This window comes from Talpa europaea (assembly GCF_964194135.1).
Source record: "Talpa europaea genome assembly, chromosome: 7".
Lineage (NCBI taxonomy): Eukaryota > Metazoa > Chordata > Mammalia > Eulipotyphla > Talpidae > Talpa > Talpa europaea.
This window is the reverse complement of record NC_140074.1, coordinates 94,175,411-94,201,270: the sequence shown is the minus strand read 5'-3', so window position 1 is coordinate 94,201,270 and position 25,860 is coordinate 94,175,411. Positions and strand designations below refer to the sequence as shown.

At 39.5% G+C, this 25,860-nt stretch overlaps 1 protein-coding gene across 2 annotated transcripts; it reads left to right on the top strand.

The window, feature by feature from the left end:
• LOC311172938 (myosin-1) lies at positions 1-23,907 on the top strand. 2 transcript variants are annotated; one of them, XM_084236548.1, is made up of 38 exons: positions 1-256; positions 355-498; positions 610-766; positions 1,808-1,835; positions 2,534-2,642; positions 2,747-2,839; positions 2,992-3,055; positions 3,698-3,796; positions 3,889-3,992; positions 4,144-4,282; positions 4,493-4,611; positions 4,730-4,879; positions 6,536-6,706; positions 7,445-7,757; positions 7,847-7,920; positions 8,942-9,029; positions 9,112-9,229; positions 9,491-9,614; positions 9,705-9,841; positions 9,939-10,194; positions 12,543-12,785; positions 12,876-13,052; positions 13,853-13,998; positions 14,076-14,166; positions 14,251-14,640; positions 15,199-15,325; positions 16,839-16,957; positions 17,111-17,307; positions 18,522-18,705; positions 18,981-19,146; positions 19,233-19,357; positions 19,728-20,036; positions 20,123-20,326; positions 20,652-20,777; positions 20,865-21,035; positions 21,313-21,417; positions 21,533-21,628; positions 23,677-23,907. In XM_084236548.1, exons 1-38 carry the CDS (start codon positions 53-55, stop codon positions 23,827-23,829), a joined length of 5,820 nt encoding a protein of 1,939 aa, XP_084092674.1. In that variant the 5' UTR covers positions 1-52; the 3' UTR covers positions 23,830-23,907. The 2 variants fall into 2 exon arrangements, with proteins under 2 accessions (XP_084092674.1, XP_084092673.1); XM_084236547.1 differs by having other exon boundaries at positions 2,534-2,648.
• The last annotated feature ends 1,953 nt before the right edge of the window (positions 23,908-25,860 follow it).

Sequence of the window (25,860 nt, the reverse complement as noted above, 5' to 3'; positions counted from 1 at the left end):
TTCCTCTGTCAGGCAGGGTCTTTGACTGGGCTGCCACCAATAGCCTGCAGCCATGAGTTCCGACGCGGAGATGGCTGTTTTTGGGGAGGCTGCTCCTTTCCTCCGAAAGTCTGAAAAGGAGAGAATTGAGGCCCAGAACAAGCCCTTTGATGCCAAGACATCAGTCTTTGTGGTGGACCCCAAGGAGTCCTTTGTGAAAGCAACAGTGCAGAGCAGGGAGTCGGGGAAGGTGACAGCCAAGACTGAAAATGGAGCTGTGAGTAAACATCTGGGGAAGATGAGATGGTACCTCATTTTGGGTTAGGTGAGCTAACAGTTCTTTTTTGACCTGGCCTATGTTATTTGACTTAACAGACTGTAACTGTGAAAGATGACCAAGTCTATCCCATGAACCCTCCCAAATATGACAAGATTGAGGACATGGCCATGATGACCCACCTGCACGAGCCCGCTGTGCTGTACAACCTCAAAGAGCGCTATGCAGCCTGGATGATCTACGTGAGTGTTTCTCGTGAGCTTCTCACGTGGGTAGTTTTTTTGAGACATGGTACATTATTAAGTCTCCATGAAATAATTACATTCTTTTTTTTTTTTCCCTTTTTGGTGCAGACCTACTCAGGCCTGTTCTGTGTCACTGTCAACCCCTACAAGTGGCTGCCAGTGTACAATGCAGAGGTGGTGGCCGCCTACAGAGGCAAGAAGCGTCAGGAGGCCCCACCCCACATCTTTTCCATCTCTGACAACGCCTATCAGTTCATGCTGACTGGTGAGTGGTGCAGCTGTTTTTCATGCAAGTCATTTTTCCAGGGATAATCACAAAATGTTAATGTTAAAAAGACCTTTAGAAATAATTGAATGGCACCCCCTGGTTGTACAGAAGAGGTTTACAAAAGCATAGAGTCACACACAGTCAAAGCTGAAACTAACACCCAGTCCTGATTCCACCACCATGATCTAACCAGGCCATGCCTGTATCATCCCTACTAAGTTTAATTAGTGTTCCACTTGCATAGAAATAAATAATATAATTTATATATTTAAGAAACAAGAATAAAATTAAGAACAACTGAATCATATTGTCTGAATAGAAATGAAAATTATGTGTTCAATCTTTTAGTGTCTAAGTCTCTTGTTCATTATAAATTAGATACTTTCACAAGCATTATTATCACTTTAGTCATGAGAGATCTTTTAAGATTAAATCTCTCTTTGAATGAAGATGGTGTTTGGGGGCTACTATATGCCTTTAAACAGAAATTGCTACCTTAAAAAACTATTCTTATTGAGTCACCTCCTCTCACGTGATGCTCCTTTGACCCAAAGGCACACTTTGGGGAAGGCTACTCAGTGTTAGGGGTGCATTCTGTGGCCATAAAACAGATTTTAGTTTTTACTTTGTGAGATCCACTGATTCATCTAGAAACTAAATCTGAACCTTGATTTGAGATTTTAACCTTTTAACTACTGTCCAAACCCTGGGTTTATGTGTATTTTCCAGTTATATACAGATAGTATGACACTGAAATGTTAAGATGACAACTAGTAAATGCGTTTGGATTTGGAAAGTCCTGCTCTTTATTTTACCAGAAGGACATAATTGTGAAAACTTAAGGAATTTAAGACAATATATTTTATGTTTTTCTTCCCCAATTTAAGATGTTTAATAATAATAACCATATACAATTTTACAATAATGTATTGAAAAACTCCATTTAAAATGACATACTCAGTGCCCTGTGTTTTCCTACAGAAAGTTCTGTTTGAGTGGCTTTGTACATATACTGATTTTCCACTGTTTTTCTTTTAGATCGGGAGAATCAGTCTATCTTAATCACGTAAGTACTGATATTCTGAGATTTATTTGTATTTTTTTCTCACTGGGAAAATGACAAACCTTCAGAATTAAAAAAAAAAATGCCCCAAATGATATTATTTACTAGTCCAGTCTTTGAAGTGCCACAGAACTTTCCTGGGGGTTAGAGACACAAAATGCTTACTCTGGGCATGGCCTGAACTATGTATAGGGTAGTAAGCATCACATACAGCCCCCTCCTGAAGACAGAGCAGTTGGGGAATGTTATCAGTGGTTCATTTTTAATGCCCATTTGAGGAATGGCTACCTGTACCTTCAAATAACTAACTTGGGCTGTGTATTTAGCCTAAGGCAGCTGAAGAATACAGGCATTGTTTCATAGAGTTTTTTGTTTTTTTTTTTTAACTAGTTATTTCATTTACCACACTTGTTAAGTAGCTGCTATTTGGGACTCTCAAATCTAGGCCTCAATATCTAGAAGAGAGCCTGGTGCAGCTTAAACACTCAAGAGATATGTATTACATGCACAATGAATATATTTCTCTACTTTTTGAGTGCAAAGCAACAGAAATAATGAGCTCTATGTAGGCTTAAGAGCAAAGTCTAGGAGATGATGGCTAAGACATATAAAGATAGAGGCATAAGGGAGTGAATACTGATGGTGGTAATGGTCTGAGTTGTCACATAATTTCTCACATATGTTTGCTCATTGTTTGACAGCGGAGAATCTGGTGCAGGGAAGACTGTGAACACCAAGCGTGTCATCCAGTACTTTGCAACAATTGCAGTTACTCCGGACAAGAAGAAGGAGGAAGCAAGTTCTGGCAAAATGCAGGTGAGTCTGATTGCCAGCATTAAAATCCAGGCTTTGTCTGGGCCTCCAAGTGAAGAATTCCTGAGCCCCACATGTGAGCACTGCCCTTGTTTTTGCAGGGGACCCTGGAAGATCAAATCATCAGCGCCAACCCCCTACTGGAGGCCTTTGGCAATGCCAAGACCGTAAGGAATGACAACTCCTCTCGCTTTGTAAGTCTCTTGGTCACAGAAAGATTTTCTCAGTGCTTCAATGCCACAGAAAACCTCTCTAGATTATGATTTCAATCTCCTTGTGAGCTTCACATTTTGTATGTTTTTTGTTTGTTTGTTTGTTTTTGTTTTTTGTTTTTTTTACTTGAAAGGGTAAATTCATTAGGATCCACTTTGGTACCACCGGGAAACTGGCTTCTGCTGATATTGAAACATGTGAGTAACACAACCCCTCTAAATAGAATCCAAGAATGATAAATGATGGTCTGGAGGAACAGTCTGCAGTTACTGCTGAGCCTGGAGCCTGTGAAACACCAGTCTTCTGCCAAACATGCCCGTGGTACATGCCAGTCTTATCCACACTCCACAGTGTGCTTTATCCACTCCAGTCTTGAGCTAATGATTCTGTGGCAACTGCCAGGAGCTGTTGGGCTTGTCTGGAGTCTCAATCTCCAATTTTTCTAAGAAAAAACTATGGTTTAAGAATATATGATTTCCTCCCAGCATTAATAATTGTTACTCTTAGTAGTCCCTCTTTTTTAAAGTAAGAAGAGACCCTGAGGAGGGAGGAGTTTAAAGACTTGATTATATGCCAATGTCAAAGATCTTGACATTGAAAAATGAATATCTCGGGTCAGGCTTGTCTTAGCTTCCTTCTAGAGGTGGTAAAGCAGCTGCAATTATGTTTTTAAAGATGCAATATTTAATGCCTCATGGAAACAGCTGAAATACCAATGGGCTAATGAAATTTAGCTATTGACCCCAAATTCCAAAAATCACCCCAGGACTTTACAATCCCTCCCAACCTCCCCACTCCTCATCAGACACAGACAATTCAGAGTATACTTTCCATTGCAGATCTTCTGGAGAAGTCTAGAGTTACTTTCCAACTGAAGGCAGAAAGGAGCTACCATATTTTTTATCAGATCATGTCTAACAAGAAGCCAGATCTAATTGGTAAGAAAAAGCTTGAACTTCTAAGCAAGAAGTTAATCATTTTATTAACATCTTCTAATGTGAACTGTACACCCTGAATTCTATGTACCCAGAAATGCTCCTGATCACCACCAACCCATATGACTATGCCTTTGTCAGCCAAGGGGAGATCACAGTCCCCAGCATTGATGACCAAGAAGAGTTGATGGCCACTGATGTAAGTTACACATGCAGTATTTTTTTTTATTCATTACATAGGGTATGACAAGAATAATTAGCTACAGGTGTAGTTGAGGACATAATATAAATTTGCCTAGATAAGGTAGGGTCTTCTGCCCTAACTTTGGTGCTCTTATCTCTCCTGGCAGAGTGCCATTGACATCCTGGGCTTTACTTCTGATGAAAGAGTGTCCATCTATAAGCTCACAGGGGCTGTGATGCATTATGGGAACATGAAATTCAAGCAAAAGCAAAGGGAGGAGCAAGCAGAGCCAGATGGCACTGAAGGTACTAAGTGAAGCCCCATCCAGATTGAATGACACAATATAGACAAATAAGCCATTCCAAACTCATTTCTCCTTTACTCAGCTTCTGATGAACAAATGCCACCTTACTCCCATACAGACTTTGTATAAAGTGATTCATTTAATAGTCTGCCTCTAAAAATTATGGGGCCTAGAGTAGATCATGTTGAGCACCTGAATTGTGTCTCTGCAGTTGCTGACAAGGCAGCCTATCTCCAGAGTCTGAACTCTGCCGACCTGCTCAAAGCCCTCTGCTACCCCAGGGTCAAGGTCGGCAACGAGTATGTCACCAAAGGCCAGACTGTACAGCAGGTAAATGCATGACCTCAGTGAATCACATGTACCCCAGGCCTGTGATAGTAACAACTAATGCACCTCCTTTATGAATGCCTTTATTGATACCATCAAACATTACTCTGTCTATGTGAAGGTGTACAACGCTGTGGGTGCTCTGGCCAAAGCCATCTATGAGAAGATGTTCCTGTGGATGGTCACCCGCATCAACCAGCAGCTGGACACCAAGCAGCCCAGGCAGTACTTCATCGGGGTCTTGGACATCGCTGGTTTTGAGATCTTTGATGTGAGTTAACAGAGATGTAGTAACAGAAAAGTTTATAAATGTTACTTCCACAGTCAATATTGAAAAAATCTATGAAAAATACCTACAATACAAATTAAAGTGACACATGAAACAGAACTAAAAGATTACGAAAGGGTATGAGTGCCAGGATGAGATAGACTAGTTCTCAAACTCCACCTCTGTCAATACCCTGTATGAACCTGGATAATAGAAATTGTAACGATCCAATCATAGGGCATATTCAGCCAAAATCTAGCACTCCAGAACTTCTAAGATCTTTTTGCCTGTGAAAGATTTCTGATTTGAAAGACCTAAGCACAATCCCAAAGTACATAGCACTTAGTCAATGATAAAGAAGGTAATGAGAGTAACAATGCCCACAAAAATGAGAAAGGGGGAAAATGAGTTCAAAGATTTGTAGAAGATTTAAGATTCCTATTTGCTTAGTAATATCTAGATATAGAGAATAGAAATGACATTGTAAAGAAAATCAAGTTCATTTGCCTGAAAATGAATACCTCTCACATAGCTTAGCAGACAAAGTTGGGGATGTCTCTTTCCCAATAGCACTATCTCAGATGTGTCTGACCCACAGGTGGCATTTCTGCACCTTTTTCTGTGAGTGAACTGATAGAAACTGGAAGTGTTTTTCTGAGTTTTAGGGACAAGAGCATTTCCAGGGATTTCCAAGCTGCAGGGGAAGAGAGGAATAACCTGGCACCATGCAGAAATAGGAAGGACAATCCACACTTTTTCAAAGAAAACTGATTAGAATGAAAATTTGTAACCTCTTTGAGGTTTTCTTAAATAACAGCTTCATTGAGATATAATTCATACAATAGATGAACCATACAATTCATCTATTTAAAGTATATAATCCAGTGGTTTTTGTGTATTCATAGATATGTACAACCATCATGGCAATTGACTCTAGGACATTTTCAGCCCCCCAACAAGAAATTCCATCCCTATTAAGAAGTCATTCCCAATTGTTCTCTACCCTCAGTTGTCTGGTCTCTCTCTGCAGCCCCAGGCAACCACTAATCTTCCTTCTTTCTGTTGGGATTTGCTTATTCTGGACATTTCATATAAATGGAATCATACCGTACATGGTTCTTTATAATTTGCTTCTTCCACCTAGCATAAAGTTTGCAAGCTTCATCCATGTTGTGGATTTACCTTGATTTCTGTAGATAGTGATACTAATCTTAAATAAGAATATTTGCAATTGTGTATATCTAGGTGTCCTGAATAGTCAAGCAGAGCAGAGCTCCCCAGGTTCTGGGAGTGCTTACAAACACAGCAAAGAGCTGGTGCCAAGAGTCAACCTTTATAGCATGGTCCTGATCATAGAGAGAAAAATTAATAAGAAATATCTGATCAGCAAAATTAGATACTGTAAAAGCCAAACAATTGTTTTATTGCACAGGAAACCATCACGCAGAGCCTGTTTATTTCTGTTTGTGAGACAGATCCAACAAGCGTGTGACACTATCTCACTGCTAGCAGCTAAAACCATATAGGAGGCAGGAAAAGACTTGCAGCAGAATGAAGCCATTGCATCTGAAGAGGAAGCATTAGGCTAACCACATAGGAAAAGCCCCTTTCACTTAGATGCTTTTATGAGATGAATGTCAATTTGTATTATTTATTCAGTTCAACAGCCTGGAGCAGCTGTGCATCAACTTCACCAATGAGAAGCTGCAACAGTTTTTCAACCACCACATGTTCGTGCTGGAGCAAGAGGAGTACAAGAAGGAAGGCATTGAGTGGGAGTTCATCGATTTCGGGATGGACCTGGCTGCCTGCATTGAGCTCATTGAGAAGGTTTGCTTGCTTCTTTCAGATCACAGATTGTACTGCTGAACTATATATATTTTTTAAGTCATAAAATCTTAGTATTAAGATTTTTACTCATAAGTAAAATTAGCAAAATTGCTCTTTATGCCAACTCTAAAGTAAGCATTCTTGTAAAAAAGAAGACTGAATATTTTCTGAGAGTCCAGAATTCTACATTACCCCACAGTTTGTAATGCAAAGCCCTGTATTTAAAACTATCATACCTTATAAAAAAGCATTTACTGGAGTTTTTCAATTATTGTTTCTCTGGCATCCTTATATTCACTATAACTGGCATTCAAATCTGAATTTCTAGTAGCTTAAAGCAGAGGCTCTCAAACTACAGTTGTGTCATAAACTCATCATGAATTCTTAATAAAGTGGCAGATTTCCCTAATCTCACCTTTTTTGGTATGTGATGAAGCCTTGGAATCTGCATTTTTACCAAGTGGCTCTGATGCAACTAGTTGCAAGTCACATTTGGAGAAGTATTGTTATAAGGACTTTGTTTATCTTACTATTTGTCATATCCCATGACCCAACACCTGAATAAGACAGGCACCCAATATAAATTTGTTAAGTTATCCACTGTTGACCTAAGGAATGAGTTTTCATCAACTGTAAGGAATTAGAGGATGAATGAACTCAGATAGGATCATAATGTTACATATTATTTTGACAAGCAGACAAAATTCAAATAACATTTGTTTCTTTTCTTACTTCCAGCCTATGGGCATCTTCTCCATCCTGGAAGAGGAGTGCATGTTCCCCAAGGCCACAGACACCTCCTTCAAGAACAAGCTGTATGAACAGCACCTGGGCAAGTCCAACAACTTCCAGAAGCCCAAGCCTGCCAAAGGCAAGGTCGAGGCCCACTTCTCGCTGGTGCACTACGCCGGCACCGTGGACTACAACATTGCCGGCTGGCTTGACAAGAACAAGGACCCCCTGAACGAGACCGTGGTGGGGCTGTACCAGAAGTCTTCAATGAAGACTCTGGCCTACCTCTTCTCTGGGGCAGCTGCAGCTGCTGAAGCAGGTAATTTCAGTGGCATTAATCTTTTACTTAATGTATAAAACATACCGAGGAAGCCTATGCTGTGATACTTCTGCTTTCTCTGCCCTCAGAGTCTGGTGGTGGTGGAAAGAAAGGAGCTAAGAAGAAGGGTTCTTCTTTCCAGACCGTGTCTGCTCTCTTCAGGGTACAAACTTCTCTTTCTCTCTAATTAGACCCGTGAAATTAAATTTTACTTATTGCATGGGGAGGGGAAAATAACTTGCCAGGATTGTAGAACTGGGGATATACATGAGGCATGGGCATCAGGAGGATGAGATGCAATGGTAGACATCAGTATCAGGTGGTAAAATTCAATTTAGGAGCTGGAAAATGAGGTCACTTGATATTTAGATGGTTCCATTGGGATAGGATTATGCAAAACATGAGATTTGCTTGAGTCTTTGAGAGCCCCCAAATGATGTAGCTGCTTAGGTGTATATTGGCCTAGAATTGAAATGAGTAGAATTTGAAAGTGGTCAATAAAAGAATGTGCTGAGAACTGAAGGCTAAACTAAAAACAAAGTAAAAAACTAGATGTGATAAGAAATAGCTCTCTAAAAAATTCACTTTTCTCTTGACAATCCTACCTTTAATAACTGAAACTCTAGCTGTTCTGGAAAACTGGGGTTTCCATAGGTTGGAAAAGTTCTTACACTTGGTAACATGAGTGTCATTTTCTGCCAACTCTGAGAAAGAGATATTAAAGGCTGCTTTCTATGGAACCAAAAGGAGGACACAGCTTTATGATTATGACAAGAAATAAGCATGTGACAGAAGCAGATACAACTGAAGGCTGAGTAAAGAAAGAAATGGAGATTTGAAGGAAGACAAAGAATTACTAGTAAACCCAGACCACATACCTAAGCAAAAAGAGCACAAGAGGAGTGTTTCCACATGGTTAGAGTAATATGTTATTTTAGAACATACATCAGGAAATATAATAGCAGTGAACAGCCACTTCAACAGTTCATAGAAAAATATGTTTATAATGTAGAAAAATAGGAAATAGAAGGGCATGTGGGAAATGTGGAAATTCTGGGGATAACTCTCTGCAAATTCAAATCTACACACTATCCACTAGAGTTAAACCAATATAATAGATCATGAGCACAATGAATGTCTGAAAGCAGTACATTTTTAAACCAAATGTCCATATGACTCCACAGGAGAATCTGAATAAGCTGATGACCAACCTGAGGAGCACTCACCCCCACTTTGTACGCTGCCTCATCCCCAATGAAACCAAAACTCCTGGTAAGGCACCTCTGATATCCAGACAAGTTACAGTAGATTTGCTTTAGACCTCAAAATAAGATTTGTGTATTCTTTCATTTAGGGGCCATGGAGCACGAGCTTGTGCTGCACCAGCTGCGGTGTAATGGTGTGCTGGAAGGCATCCGCATCTGCAGGAAGGGCTTCCCAAGCAGGATCCTTTATGCAGACTTCAAACAGAGGTTGGACTTCTCACTGTGAATTCATTATTTTAAGAAGTTCTTGTTAAATACTTAAATTTTTCAGTGAAATAATCCTTTGTAACTTCTGTTAAAATTTAAAAGGAGAGAAATAAATTTAACAAACTGTGTTGACATATCAAAAATTTGACACCCTTTGAAAATACAGAGAATAGATAAAGAAGTAGCTATGATATTTCTATAATAAGGTAGGAAGATCTCTTGTTGGTGACAACAGCTATACCATTTCTTTGGCTTAAACAGGTACAAGGTACTAAACGCAAGTGCTATCCCTGAAGGCCAATTCATTGACAGCAAGAAGGCTTCTGAGAAGCTCCTTGGGTCCATTGACATTGACCACACCCAGTATAAATTTGGTCACACCAAGGTAATTTTCTCTAAAGCCTAATGGTGCTATTCCTGTCGTTTTGGAGTAGATGTAACTTCAGGTCTGATCTGCAACTCTGCCTCTGCACAGGTCTTTTTCAAAGCTGGTCTTCTGGGGCTCCTGGAAGAGATGCGAGATGAAAAGCTGGCTGAACTGATCACCCGAACCCAGGCCATGTGCAGAGGTTTCTTGGCAAGAGTGGAGTACCAGAAGATGGTGGAGAGAAGGTATCCACAGGGACATTTTACTGAACCCCATTAACCTTGCTCATTTGATTCTGCTTCTTGCCATAGTATGACTCTGAACACTATGTTCCTATCACAGAGAGTCCATCTTCTGCATCCAGTACAATGTCCGTGCCTTCATGAACGTGAAGCACTGGCCCTGGATGAAGCTGTATTTCAAGATCAAGCCCCTCCTCAAGAGTGCAGAGACTGAGAAGGAGATGGCCAACATGAAGGAAGAGTTTGAAAAGACCAAAGAAAACCTCGCAAAGATGGAGGCCAAAAAAAAGGAGCTAGAAGAAAAAATGGTCGCTCTGATGCAAGAGAAAAATGACCTGCAGCTCCAGGTTCAATCTGTGAGTGTCGCAACCCAGTTAGTACACCCTTATGCTGGAATTTCAGCTCAGTTATTGTCAGAGAAAGGTCTAGACTCACCTTACTAAGGGGTTGATTATCAGTCTTTCTTAATTCATAACTTTTTAGAATTTACAATAAAATTATATATATATAAATATATATACACATACACGCATAACATTACTAAAAAGCACTGTAGTATACCTTGCTATTGAGAAGGGGAAAATGGAAGTATTTTTACTTTCCCCCCCTCTTGTTTTTCTCAGCAGAATGTAGACAGGAAATAGGGTGATCTTAGCTCCTTAAGATTATTCCTGCTGAAAAATGTAAGAGCAGTGAAAAAAAGAACAATATTGACAGAAGAGGGAAGAGGGAGGAGACTGATGAAAACAGGTTAATTTGAGAGCAGTATTCTACATGTTTAAATGTATGGCCTCCTGGCAACTGCCTTCTCAACACTTATCTTTAAAAACTCTCTAGTGTCTTAAAAAATTGACTCATTGCAAGGATAGCGACATTACTTTCCGTGAATAGTATTGATTTTTCTTTAAGATTTACTTTTTATTTATACAAGAACTGAGGTACAGGCCAGATGCATGGGAGAGTGAGAGGATTCACCAGAGACAGAGTGGAGAGCAGAACAGGCAGACAGACTGAAGACACTGCTGAGGGTAGCAGCAGGCACAACAGGAGAGGTCTGCCACGCCATGTGGGTATCTCCCTGGCTGGCTGGGAATTGAACCCATGCTGCAGAGGCTGCAGACAGCCTCACAGCACTGCGCCTAGTCTGCTGCACCACCGGGGAGGCCCTAAATAGTATTGATTTTTATGTAACACATGAGAGATAGGATTGATACTCTTACTCTGATATTTAAGTCAATACCTAGAGCCATGGGTAGAATAATTTGATCAGACATCACTGTCTACTCCATTTTTGTGACATAACTGATATGAGAATTGTAGCTGCTGCCACTGAAATCAACAATAGAAACAGTAAAGTTTTCCCCTGGTTTTCTAAATTCAGGAAGGGAATATATGTTGGCACCCTGTGACATATGGATTTGAACATATAACTAGCAAATTTAAAGAAAGAAAATACTTCACTTGGTACTGTGACTTTCCTGGTAGTTTATGTAGACCAAGATTTTCCAAAATAAAGAGAGGTTCATCATACCTTCAAGAATCAAGGGATATTTATAGGGGGTATTAACTTTGATCCCAGCATACTCTTCTCCTTTCATCAACTATCCATTAAGTACATATTTGATGAAGTTCCAAACAGTTAGGATACAACCTTGAGCAAGAATCATGGTAGCTGACCTCATAGTGATTATATTCCAACTTTTCATGAGAAGAACATTTGCTATTTCTCAAAGTACTGCCTTTTAGTTCACTTCCCTATAGTTTTTCTAGGTGCTGCCTTTTAATTCCCAACTACTCTGTTATTGTAGGACAGGTCTTCTCTTTAAGTCACTCTTCTGATATGACTCCTTCCTTTAGCTGTCTGATCAATACTGAAGCACTGAACTTCTGGAAATAAATATTAAATAAGGAAAACTGACTGATATGAAAACATATTAACACATGAAATACAGGCTATCATGTAGGGAAGAAAAGTTTTCCTCTACCCTATTAATGTCCCTGTCTGAGTCTGAAAAATAACTGACAAAGATTAACAGGAGAAACACATACATATTTTATTGAATTTTCCCATGTATGTGGAGACTTCATTAGAGAACAAAGACTCAAAGGAAGGACCAGAGAAGAAAGCTTTTCTACCTGTTAGAAAAATAATACATTTGTGAAAAATTGACAAGACAAAGGAGTTTGGCCTGCAGAAGTATATGCTGAAGAAGTAGAAAAATAAGGATTAGTTTTACTTTCTTCTTGGTTCCCAAGAAAAGTCAAAATAACTTGCTGATTATAAGTTATGCTTCTCCTAGAACAGGAAAGGTACCTTTCACATGAAACATTTATGACTTGCTTCAGGGAAGGAGGGTGAGGTGGAGAGATCAGTGACTTTCCTACTTCTACCATTTTCTCATACTCTTTCAGCTTACCATAATAAATATGCCACTGTGACTATTTTGGGGTTGTACATCCTGAACCCCATCATTAACAAATCTATTTGCATCACAATTTCATTTCACCAAGAATCATGACTTAACATTCTTTTATTTAATCCTCAGTACCAAAATAAGTGTCCAGCAAGTATTTCTTAAATAATGGAAAACTAATAAAGATTAATCTAAAACTTTAAGATACACATTGTTTGGTTAAAAATATTACTATAATCTGAAAATGTCAATGGAACTAAAATGTGAAAGTATCTATCATTCCTTCTCAGGAAGCTGATGCCTTGGCTGATGCAGAGGAAAGATGTGACCAGCTCATCAAAACCAAAATCCAGCTAGAAGCTAAAATCAAAGAAGTGACTGAGAGAGCTGAGGATGAGGAAGAGATCAATGCTGAGCTGACAGCCAAGAAGAGGAAACTGGAGGATGAATGTTCAGAACTGAAGAAAGACATTGACGACCTTGAGTTGACACTAGCCAAGGTGGAAAAGGAGAAACATGCCACCGAGAACAAGGTATGAGTCTTTTTCTACTATACTTTGCCAAGGATCTACCATGCAATAAGCTGCTTTATAGCAGAGATCATTTCTTTTTAATTTTTCAAGGTGAAAAACCTCACAGAGGAGATGGCAGGCCTGGATGAAACCATTGCAAAGCTGACCAAAGAGAAGAAGGCCCTCCAAGAGGCCCACCAGCAGACTCTGGATGACCTACAGGCAGAAGAGGACAAAGTTAACACCCTGACCAAAGCTAAAATCAAGCTTGAACAACAAGTTGATGATGTAAGCCCAATATCATGTAAAAAATAATGCAAAGTAAGCATGAGTTTACATACTTATAATGTAATGAGTATTTATTCAAGTGCTTCCAATGACTAACTTGAAGAAGACACCACCCCTGCTACATGAACTAAGATGGGCACACAGAATTAAAAAAATAATAAAGTTAGTTGTTAGTAATTGACAATATGGTTAAAAAGAAGTAGGGGAAAGGAAAGCTAGTGTGTTCACCAAGGAAAGTTGTAAAAACAAAGTAACTTCAGGTGGGTTGGAAAGGCAAGAGGCTACAGGAAGATGCTGAAGAGGGAGGGTGAAGTATAACAAGACAAAGCAACAATAATGATCCACAAGGTTTCCTCTCACAGAAACAAAGGGGGTTTTAAATGAGAAATGTGAAAGATAAATTTGGCCTTAAATGCGATCTGATATCAAATGTAGAACCCATGGTAAATGTCTGAGTAAGGGAGAAGTTGACAAAGGTCATGACTTGGAAATATTGCTATGGTAAGCACCTCATATGTGAAGTACCAATCCCAGGGATTCCAATGAGGAGATGTAGAAGGAATGATGTCTTCCTAACAGTGCACTGAAAAATACGGTGATGAGGTGCACTTCACCTTCTAAATGATAAATCCTTAGATGAGCTAAGTAGCAATGAGAAATGGAGTATATGGGACAGATTTGCTTAATTCATAGAAAAATCAAAATAATTTGCTGATTATGAGTCATGCATATACAAGCTCAACCTAGGACATAAGGTGGTAACATTCCAAGAATAATATTCATGGATTATTAACCTTTAGCTTGAAGGATCTTTGGAACAAGAAAAGAAAATCCGGATGGATCTAGAAAGAGCCAAGAGAAAACTGGAGGGAGACCTAAAATTGGCCCAAGAATCCACAATGGATGTGGAAAATGACAAACAGCAACTTGATGAAAAGCTTAAAAAGTAAGCAACAAGGACAAAAGTTTCATGGGGAAATTGTATTAATATTTTTGTGCTGACATAAAATGATTTTCTAATAGAAAAGAGTTTGAAATGAGCAATCTGCAAAGCAAGATTGAAGATGAACAGGCCCTTGGGATGCAGCTGCAGAAGAAGATCAAGGAGTTACAGGTCAGTACATGGTTTCTATTGGTCTAATTCAATATGACAAAAACAGCACAAATTAGCTAAGATTGTGCTTTTCACCTCCTCTAGGCCCGCATTGAAGAACTGGAGGAGGAAATCGAGGCAGAGCGGGCCTCCAGGGCCAAAGCAGAGAAGCAGCGCTCTGACCTCTCCCGGGAACTGGAGGAGATCAGTGAGCGGCTGGAAGAGGCTGGTGGGGCCACATCAGCCCAGATTGAGATGAACAAGAAGCGGGAGGCTGAGTTCCAGAAGATGCGCAGGGACCTGGAGGAGGCCACCCTGCAGCATGAAGCCACAGCGGCCACTCTGAGGAAGAAGCACGCAGACAGTGTGGCCGAGCTCGGGGAGCAGATCGACAACCTGCAGAGGGTCAAGCAGAAGCTGGAGAAGGAGAAAAGCGAAATGAAGATGGAAATCGATGACCTTGCTAGCAACATGGAGACAATCTCCAAATCCAAGGTACAATCATGGTTGAATCTTAGCAATTTCTATAAGACAGGTAGGGTGAGTCTTTCAAGAATCATTAGAGGTAACTGGCAGAAGACTAATGCAGTACAGGCAGGAGACTGCTTACTCTTTAGGTGACAATAACCATACCCAAAGAATATGCAGAGTGAAAAATTAAGCTCTTTGAAATAGAAAGTACAATTTAACTATATACTTTAAGATTTTTAAAACACTTCACATTAAGCTTTTTGTTTTTTTCCTTACACATAATCCATAATTTGATTCTCAAAAAGAAATTTATGAGCTGAACCAGGTATCATTGTTCTCCTATCACAAATATGCCAGTTGGGTAAAGACTTAGATCCACATAGCAATTTAATGGCAGCATGGTAGATTAGGTATCTTGTTACTCTTCCCCACACAACCTAAGGCTTCAGTTGTTTTTGTTTGAAAAGACTGTTCATTCTCAAAATAAAAGAGTACTGCCACTGCTACAGAAGGCTTGGATTAGTGAAAATTTCTATGTTCCAATACTTGCTTAAGATTGCTTCTATCACTTTTTCAATGCAGGGAAACCTGGAAAAGATGTGCCGCACTCTAGAAGATCAAGTGAGTGAACTTAAGACAAAGGAGGAGGAGCAGCAACGTCTGATCAACGACCTGACAGCACAAAGGGGACGCCTGCAGACAGAATCAGGTGAGCCACCGACCCGTGTTGACCTTGAATGACAAATCTTCCTTAGGTTCTCAGCTTGCTGAGAAACTCTGCAATGAGTTACACCCTGGAGGTGCCCCCTAATATAGACACAGTATTAACCAACAAATGGTCAACACTTCTTTCTTGTTTCGTTTTAATAAAAATCCAGATGCTCCTGTTTTTTTAAGCAGACTTGATTTTAATCAAAGTTATCAAATATGTATCTTCACAGTATTTATTTCTACTTTTCAAAATGCTTCCAGAAGTTATTACTTTATAAACCTCATTAGTCTGCATGTTATCCCCACTGAAAAGGTGGGAGATGATGGTAGTGATGAGTTGACTAGTCCAAAAATATTTACTCCAGTGTTTTTCCTGAAGTCTTGCCAATTGCCAGTAGCTACCAAGTTCAGCAGGGAAATATTCAGGACCATAGCCCAGCCCAAGAGCATTCAGATGCGGGTTATATAGTTTTGACTGTTCAAATTGGAGAGCCTGCATTTCCTCTTTGCCCTATTCACTTGTGCAAATTGCTACCAAAGTTCTACCCCCCACAGGGAGAGGTAACAAGATGGAAATTGTTTTATGGGTCCATTTTGGATTATTAAAGTAATAGGCAGATCAAAGTGTTGAAGAACCACTTTACTCGTTCATATCCATTTAAATACTGTTCTTTCTAGAACAAAGTTCACAGTAAGGATTTTATGAGCCTTATATGAGTGGTAAATATTGTCTTCTCAAAGAATCAAAGTGCTTCTTGTAGATTATCTTCCTAAGTACATGTTTACTCCTAATAATTTAGTGGTATAAAAAAAATGAACATTGTGACTCTTAGTGTTAGAAAGAGAAGGCTTCTAGACAACCCGTTCAAAAATGGCACTGAAATATTTCTTCCCTTTTAAATAGAATACAATATGTTTTCTGAATTATGATGCTTAAAAAATTGGAGAGATTTAGATGCCATTTAGTGTAGGAACTAATTAGTTATTCACAAACCATCTCATCCTAGTGGGGGGAGAGTGAAAGAATACTTGATCATTTTTTAAATACAAAAAAATGTTTTCAGTTTTCTTTGGAACATCACACTTACAGTAGAAAAAATTTCTCAAAGTCTCCTATTTTCACCAAATAAAGTCTTTGTTTCAATCTACTTTCAAGGGGCAATAAACCAGTACAGCATTATTGCCTTAGACCAAAAGCACTAGAATGCTTTATTGGTTTGACATTTCTTTTCGCAAGTTTCTTTATTATTTTCTGTTGTGATCAAATAATTTTAGATATCTCTTCCAAAACTCCTACATTGCTCAAAGCATCAGCATCTGTCTCAAAGTTTTCTGTAATACTCATTTTTATATAGTTATGCTCCTCAGGGTTGCAATGGATTTTGGTAGTTTGTTATAATCCATGTTCTCTCTCAAGGATCAGGCCCAGCTCCCTTTGCCTGCTCTAGTTTTTAATACAGAGCTTTAGTTTCAAAAGTAAAGTTGAGTTTTCTGAATCTTGGTCTTTATAGGTGAATATTCACGCCAGCTGGATGAAAAGGATTCATTAGTTTCTCAGCTTTCAAGGGGCAAACAAGCATTTACACAGCAGATTGAGGAACTGAAAAGGCAGCTTGAAGAGGAAGTAAAGGTAAACATTACCTCTTGTCATTATCCTTGTTTTGAGGTTATTTGTTTTATGCCTACCTCTACAGATTTTCTTCTGCGGCTTACAGGCGATTAGGGACTTCACAGACCTCACTTGAAAGATATAAAATTACATTGTCATTCTCTATGTCCTCAGGCCAAGAGCGCCTTGGCCCATGCCCTGCAGTCCTCGCGCCACGACTGTGACCTGCTCAGGGAACAGTATGAGGAGGAGCAGGAAGCCAAGGCCGAGCTGCAAAGGGCAATGTCCAAGGCCAACAGCGAGGTCGCCCAGTGGAGGACCAAGTATGAGACGGACGCCATCCAGCGCACTGAGGAGCTGGAGGAGGCAAAGTATGTTCTAGATTATTTAAAATGGAACTACCAAAGTGAATTTGCTATAAAACTATATAAGCAAATGTTCATTGCTCCCCAAACAAGTGAAAACTTAGGCAATAAACATGCATGAACATAAACTTAAGTAAGAAAAACAAATTCCCTAGGAAAAGAAATCAGGCTTGAGATTAGAATAAAAAAGTATTTAAAGAAAGAGGAATTGAAATGATTATTTTTAAAAGGGGGATATTGTGACACCATTCTATCTTTGCAGGTATAGATAGAATAAGATTAACTGTACTCTCTGTGCTCTTCCTCTGTGCTCTTAGCCACCAATAAAAATATCATCCCAAGTATTAAGTACATAAGAAAAAAAATAATCAGGCTTTAAAGCACAGCTTCTCTTTTCAAGACATAAAAATATGACTACTTGCAAGGAAAAAAAGAATTTTTTTTTTTAAACTAGTAAGTAGAAACAAAATTCTGTGGTAGGAAAGAAAACCAATTGTTTTATAAAGGACAAATATTCAATGCAATAAAAAGTTTAAGATTGAACTGTAAGAAAGTGAATCTGGATAGGAAGGGACCCACTTATTCAACACAAGTTTAAGGAGCGATCTAACGATTTATGTGAAACCATACAGTTGGAATTATGTTATTATGCTGGATTCCTTAGAAGAGATTCTGAGTGGAGCTCTTAAAGCAAAATTCATACGGATTTAGGAAAGTTTCTTTTTACTAAAAGTTTAGTGAAATGCTCAGAAAAGATACAATTAGACAAAATCAAGTATATTTCATTTGAATTAATACAGATAACATTTGAGTGCTTAATAAGTGTGGTGGACTACTATGATATAAAAACTAGCAAGATAACAGACTCTACCCTAAGGAGATCAAGTTCAGTGGAGATAAGACGTAACAGTAATTTAAGGTAGATATTTATATTCTACAAAAGAGGAATAAATCAACTACTTTGGAGAGTGAAATGTTAGCTTGGCCGATCATAAGTGGCCTAAAAGCCAGATAATGAAGTAAGGCAATGTTGAAATTTGGGTTGTTTTCAATATTTGATTGGTAAGTCAATATTTGATAGGAATAAGATAATACAGAACTGGATCTACAAAAGAAGTTTGAAAGGGAAAGTATTAAGAAGTCTGACTCTTAAACCCACTTCACAACACCCAACTCTGCTGATGTCCATTCGCATCTATTGTCCTTATTTCACTTTTCAGGAAGAAGCTCGCACAGCGTCTGCAGGATGCTGAGGAGCACGTAGAGGCTGTGAACGCCAAATGTGCTTCCCTTGAGAAGACCAAGCAGCGGCTCCAGAATGAAGTGGAGGACCTCATGATTGATGTGGAGAGAACAAATGCAGCCTGTGCAGCTCTGGACAAAAAGCAAAGGAACTTCGACAAGGTATTCTACACCCATTTCTATCTCATTATTCTTATATGATTTAAGAAAGGCTGCTACCTTCAGTGTGCCTTACTCAAACTATTTGAGAGCTAGTCTTAGTAGCTCCTGCTCCTTGGGTAGGTTGGGTGGATCTTCCGTGTTCTACTCTTTTCCTCCATAGTTATTTCAGTCCAGATCACTTCCACTTTGTTTAAGAGTTGCCACTGTAGATAGTTTTCATCCTATCAAACTTTCTCCACTAAATTTGGTCCACTTGATCATCAATTACTTTTCAGATCCTGGCAGAATGGAAACAGAAGTATGAAGAAACTCATGCTGAACTTGAAGCTTCTCAAAAGGAGTCCCGCTCTCTCAGCACAGAGCTGTTCAAGATTAAGAATGCTTATGAGGAATCCTTAGACCATCTTGAAACCTTGAAGCGGGAAAATAAGAATTTGCAACGTGAGTCCATTTTATCTTTCCTATTACAGAAGAATGGAAAGGATGTTTTCCCTCACTGAATAAATTTTTGTATTTTTGTACAATAGAGGAGATTTCTGACCTCACTGAGCAGATTGCAGAAGGAGGGAAGCGTATCCATGAGCTGGAAAAAATAAAGAAGCAAATTGAACAAGAGAAGTCAGAACTTCAGGCTGCTTTAGAAGAGGCAGAGGTAAACATTTTATTGTACAATCTAAAACAATTGCAAGAGACATTAAGTGCCTCAAGAGAGAAGAAAAATATTTTTCTCTGTGTCCTAAATATATGAGGTAGAGAATTGACTATAAATACAATGAACGTAACTATATGTCAAGAACTGAATGAGATACTGAGAAAATGAAGATGAAGAAGTCAAGGTCTCTGCCCTCAAGGGCAAGATCTAACTGGATGATAAAATGATATAAAAGGAACAACACCACATTACAGAAATTTCTAACAAAGGAATAAAATATGTACAGCATCACAAAATTAGGAAGTAATTCCTATTTCTAGAATGTACTTACTTCAATTCCCTGCTAATGTCACCCCTTGCTGTCATTAAGGCATCTCTTGAACATGAAGAGGGAAAGATTCTGCGCATCCAGCTAGAGTTGAACCAAGTCAAGTCTGAAATTGATAGGAAAATTGCTGAAAAGGATGAGGAAATTGACCAGTTGAAGAGAAACCACATTAGAGTGGTGGAGTCCATGCAGAGCACCCTGGATGCTGAGATCAGGAGCAGGAACGATGCCATCAGGATCAAGAAGAAGATGGAGGGAGACCTCAATGAAATGGAAATCCAGCTGAACCACTCCAACCGCATGGCTGCTGAGGCCCTGAGGAACTACAGGAACACCCAAGGCATCCTCAAGGTCAGTGGCATCAAAATTTGGTCCCAAGGGGTTGGGCTGACAGCAGCCCTGAGAGTGAGGTGTCTCACTGATCGGTCACTCCACAGGACACACAGATCCACCTGGACGACGCTCTCCGAGGCCAGGAAGACCTGAAGGAGCAGCTGGCCATGGTGGAGCGCAGAGCCAACCTGCTGCAGGCTGAGATTGAAGAGCTGCGGGCCACCCTGGAGCAGACAGAGAGAAGCAGGAAGATCGCAGAACAGGAGCTCCTGGACGCCAGTGAGCGCGTTCAACTCCTGCACACCCAGGTGAGTATGGAATAATAGAAAAACAAAGGAATGAAAATAAAATTTTCACTCAAATATTAATTCCATTTAAGTATTTATTCATGTTTCATGGAGGGTAAAGTTTAATAGATTTACTATTTTGGGATTAAAAATACCTCTGTTTATCTGAATTGTGACATCCAGAATTGATGGTCTTTTAAAAACATATAGTCAACTCAAATAATTGATGGAGTAAGAAGTGATACCAATTAATGAATTTTATGAGTTTGTGAGTTCATTAGAGTATCAGCCATCCTAATTTTGTTCTCATGTTCTTAGTATTTCTAAATTTTGATATTTTAACTAGAACACCAGCCTGATCAACACCAAGAAGAAGCTGGAGACAGACATTTCCCAAATCCAGGGAGAGATGGAGGACATTGTCCAGGAAGCCCGCAATGCAGAAGAGAAGGCCAAGAAGGCCATCACTGATGTGAGCAGAGGGCAATGGGGTGATCAAACCTGAATCTTGATGCACCATCTCAGCTCCCTCAACTGATTTTGTTTTGCTGTTAATTAGGCGGCCATGATGGCTGAGGAACTGAAGAAGGAGCAGGACACCAGTGCCCACCTGGAGCGCATGAAAAAGAACCTGGAACAGACAGTGAAGGACCTGCAGCTCCGTCTGGATGAGGCTGAGCAGCTGGCCCTGAAGGGCGGGAAGAAGCAGATCCAGAAACTTGAGGCCAGGGTGGGTCTTCTGACCAGCATGTTTCCCATCTCATTCCAATTCAATGCAGCATTTTGAATACCTATACTGCTAGGTGATGTGGGATATACAAACATGAATGAGTGCTATTCCTTATTGCCCAAGTACTTATGGGGCCCAAGGTGAAGGCAGAGTAATTAGGGCATTAAATATATACAAAGTAGAATAAAAGAAGTACTATGGGTCATCTGAAGAAGCAGAAATCCATTTGTGTGAATGGATCTTAGTAAATGCCTTTAAAATGCCCATCTCCTTGCAGGTACGTGAACTGGAAGGAGAAGTTGAAAATGAACAGAAGCGCAATGTTGACACTGTCAAGTCTCTGCGCAAACATGAGAGAAGAGTGAAGGAACTCACTTACCAAGTAAGGAAATGACCCACTAGGTCTTTACCCCAGTCTGCAGGGGATCAAAAACCAAATGTACAACAGAATATGATGGTATTTCTACTTTCTAGAAATTTATTCTTTATTCTTTCAGACTGAGGAAGACCGTAAGAATGTGCTCAGGCTTCAGGATCTGGTGGATAAACTGCAAGCAAAGGTGAAGGCTTACAAGAGACAAGCTGAAGAAGCGGTGAGTTCAGAACCCCTTGGAGGTATTGGGTACCTCCAGCCTCAGACATGTCAAAGACAATTTGGTTAAAGGGATGAAAGAAAAGAAGGGTGAGATGAGGGAGGATCAAAGGAAAATGACTCAAGGGAGATAGGAAGAATGAGAAGAAACCAACCAATTGTTAAGCTAAGGGAAAATGTTCTAAGAAGGGAAAAAAAGAATTGCAAAGTCTGGTTGAAGAAGCAAAAGAACAGAGAGAAAGCAGTAGAGATGGCTGGAGAGCTAGATAGTAGATGGATCACAGCAGTGTCTTCTGGGCATTATATAAGTTTAGACTTTCTTTTTTTTTTTAAGTATAGTGGGACACTACAAAGCCACAGAAGTGTTTTAAGCTGGGTCATGTGTGCCATGATTTATATATATATATATATTTTTTAAGATTATTTATTTATTTATACAAGCACTGGGTACAGTCAGAAGCCCGGGAGGGTGAGAGAATTCACCAGAGCCAGAGCGGGGAGCAGAGCAGGCAGAAGGACCAAAGTACACTGCTGAGGGGAGCAGCAGGCGGCAGGAGAGGTCTGCGCGCCATGCAGGACCCTCCTCCAGTGGCCAGGAAGCAGCCGGGGATCGAATCAGCGCTGCAGAGGCTGCGGGCAGCTTCACAACCCAGTGCTCAATCGCTGCGCCACTGGGGAGGCCCCATGATTTATATTTTTAAAAAAGAATTTTGTGGCTACTATGTGGGAAATGGATTATCAGATAACACAGGCAAGTACAGGGAGACATCTTAGGATGATTTTCAGGTGGTTCCATGGCTTGAAATAGTGTGGTAGAGGAGCAGATAGATGTGGAGAGATTAAAGATATATTTAGTGGTAGAAACTCCAAGACATGCTAGTTGGCTGCACTTGGCCGGTGAGAGAAAGAAAATCAAGGGTAACTCATCAAGTTTATGACTTGAATAACTAGGTAGATGGTGTAACACATACAAAAATGGTGAACAAAGGGAGGAACAGATTTTCAGGGCATGAAGAAAATAAAAGTTCTGTTTTGGAAACACTGGTTGAAATACCATTAAGTACATAAGGGAAGGTGTCAAGTAATTAGTTAAATATGAAGTATGGAACTCAGAAGGTCTCAGTTATGTTCAAACCACTATATTCTTGGCACTCCACCTTGATGGATATGCCTTAATTAAATAGTAAAATAATGTTGATTTACTAACTATGGAAGCATGGATATATCTAAATATCACACATGAGTTCCTCTGTTCATTTCTTTTTCCCCTGACATCTAAGCTCTAAAATGAAAGAGAGAGAGACAGAGACAGAGATAGAATAACCTGTCTCTAGCTTCTGCCTGTCTCATCTGTAAAAGGAAGATTTGAGGGTTTTTTTCAAACTATATTATTTAGTGATTCCATGTTTTATTAATGTTCTAAAATTGAACATCATATTTTAGATGATGCATAACAAGCCTTTTAAAAAAGAATGATTACTAGAGACCAAAACCAAAATAGACCTTATCAAATTCACAGTTATATAGTCAAACATAATCAAAAACCACAGACTGTTTCTAGAAATACAGACTATTTTAGGAAACAATCAACTTCTTGTTTAATTTCTAAACTATACTGGTGACAATAACTTATACTCAAATGGTAATAATTTATGGTCGCGGCTATCAGTGTAGTATAGAATATGTTGCATACATGCACTTTCAAAAGGTCTGGTTCCCTTATCAGAATTTTGTACAAATAATAAGTAAAAGGTGAGGTGAGGGTGTTCAAAACACCCCTACTTGGTATATTTTGTAATAGCTGTAAGAGGTTTAGATGATATAAAAGGAAAACTTTTAGAATATCTTGGAAACAAATATCACCTCTCCCCTATCCATGAATTCAAGAAGAATGAGAGGAGTTATTAAAAAAAATTCAAGAGCATTGCTTTAGATCATTTTTTAAGAAAAGATTTATTAGTTATTTTTAGGTAAAATTAATTCATTGACTTTAGAAACTAGGAATTCTGAACTCTTTCCTTTCATACACGCATTTCCATTCATTCCCAGGAGGAACAATCCAATGTCAACCTTGCCAAGTTCCGCAAGATCCAGCACGAGCTGGAGGAGGCTGAGGAACGGGCTGACATTGCTGAGTCCCAGGTCAACAAGCTGCGGGTGAAGAGCCGGGAGGTTCACACGAAAATCATAAGCGAAGAATAATTCATCCAAATGTTGAAAGGTGACCAAAGAAAGGCACAAAATGTGAATATCTTTGTCACTCTGTTTTGTACCTATGATTTTTGCAGATAAAAAATTTATTTGCAAAGAACTTGTCTCTCTCCTTACTATGTCTATCCTTTTATGTATCAAGAAAAAAAAAAACCAAATACTTTGCTTATACATTATGGAAAAGAACCAGTCATCAAGAATAAAACAATGATGGCAGCAGTCAAGCCAATCTCATTAGTGAGTACCCTAAGCCATCCATGCCCTCCGGGAAGCAAAGCCCAGAGGCTTTCATTTCTTTTTAAATGAAATTTCTCAAAAGGCTATTCCTCAACTCACTCCAATCTGGCTTTTGCTACCTCTACTAAATGGATCTCACTATGATCCTCAGTGACTTCTCCATTGCTAAATCAAATGGACGCTTCTCAATCCTTAAATCCTTTGGCATTCCCTTCCACATTATGCACCTGATGTTTATCTCTTAGTGAAAATGATAAGGATCTCTTCCCTTGATTTCTGAACTCTGACCTGCCCTGGTTTTCTCCGCAACTCTTGCTCTCCAGCCTCTCTTCCTCACTCCTTCATCAGCTCATCCTCTTCTTCAAACTCAATGTGATGGGGTCCAAGTTTTCATCTTAGGCCCCATCTTGTCTCAGTTTACATTTTCTTCCCAATGCCCTTGGCTTTTATTACCACCAATGACCCATGACTTGCAGATTTCCGATTCTAGTTCTCAGTTCCAAGTTTCAGATTTGACATGTCTACTAATACTCTCTTCATATTTAACACAGTCCAATGAATTCAAGGCCATCATCTCTCCTTAAGTCCCTCTTTTATTCTTATACTACTGTTCTTCACCATAATGGATGAACATAGATGAACACAGTGATCACTTAGTTGCTCAAGTTAAACATTTAAGAATTCACCTTGAAATCTTCCTGTCCTTTACTCACCCACAGTCAATCAGTTTTTCTTTATTGTTCCTAAATATTTTTTTTAAATGAAGATTTTTTTTTAAAGATTTATTTTTATTTGTTTATACAAGCACTGGGTACAGTCAGAAGCATGGGAGGGTGAGAGAATTCACCAGAGTGGGGAGCAGAGCAGGCAGAAGGACCGAAGTACACTGCTGAGGGGAGCAGCGGGCGGCAGGAGAGGTCTGCGCCCCATGTGGGACCCTCCTCCAGTGGCCGGGGAGCAGCTGGGGATGGAACCGGCGCTGCAGAGGCTGCGGGCAGCTTCGCAACCCAGCGCTCAACCGCTGCGCCACCAGGGAGGTTCCGTTCCTAAATATTTTTTAAGACCATCAGTTTTTCTGTCTTATTCCTCAACCAAACTGCCATCTTCTATTGCCTGTTCCCCCACATCTCTATTCTTCTTTTCCAAGCTTAAAGCATTCTGGAAGAATATAAACCACAGAGATTTTTTTAAAAAAAATAATAATCTGATCACATCTTCACTAGCTTAAAATGATCATCTTGCTCTTAGATAAAGACCATCATCCTGCAGATGGTCCTTGCCTTCTTGCTAGCCTCTCCATGTGATATTCCCTCACTTCCTCTTTATGTTTCAGCTGCAATGACCTGTGTTCAGTCCCAGGTCTAGACTGTGTATCCTCTCTTAAAGGGACTTAGCATATGTTGTCACCTCAGTTGCAAGGATTTTTTCTCATCTCTCTCCTCCATACTTTTTTTTTTTTGTATTAAGATTTCATGTTTATGAATGTAGACATAGATAGGAAAAAGAGTAGAAAGGAAATAAAACGCTAGGACTGTGGTTCTGCTGGGGGACTTTGTTGGTATTTCAGTATTTGTTTTATTCACTTTTATGACTATAACAATGAGAAATCTCTCCTCTATACTTTGACTAGCTAAGGCCTAGTCATCCTTTAAGTCTCATTAAGATTTACTTCTTTAAGTAAACTTTCCTAGAGCCTCCTGGAGAGGTCAGATTTCTCTGCAATGCATGTTTTTCAACTATCATTTGATATGAATAAGGAATGTCTGTCTTGTGTCATTAATACAT

What these genes read in the sequence shown, in the direction of transcription:
- LOC311172938 (XM_084236547.1), top strand. Translation starts at nt 53, where the DNA reads ATGAGTTCCGACGCGGAGATGGCTGTTTTTGGGGAGGCTGCTCCTTTC. An exon ending in CTATCAGTTCATGCTGACTG is followed by an intron (nt 767 to 1,807) that starts GTGAGTGGTGCA and finishes TTTTTCTTTTAG; the next exon opens with ATCGGGAGAATCAGTCTATC. An exon ending in AGCTTGAAGAGGAAGTAAAG is followed by an intron (nt 16,958 to 17,110) that starts GTAAACATTACC and finishes CTATGTCCTCAG; the next exon opens with GCCAAGAGCGCCTTGGCCCA.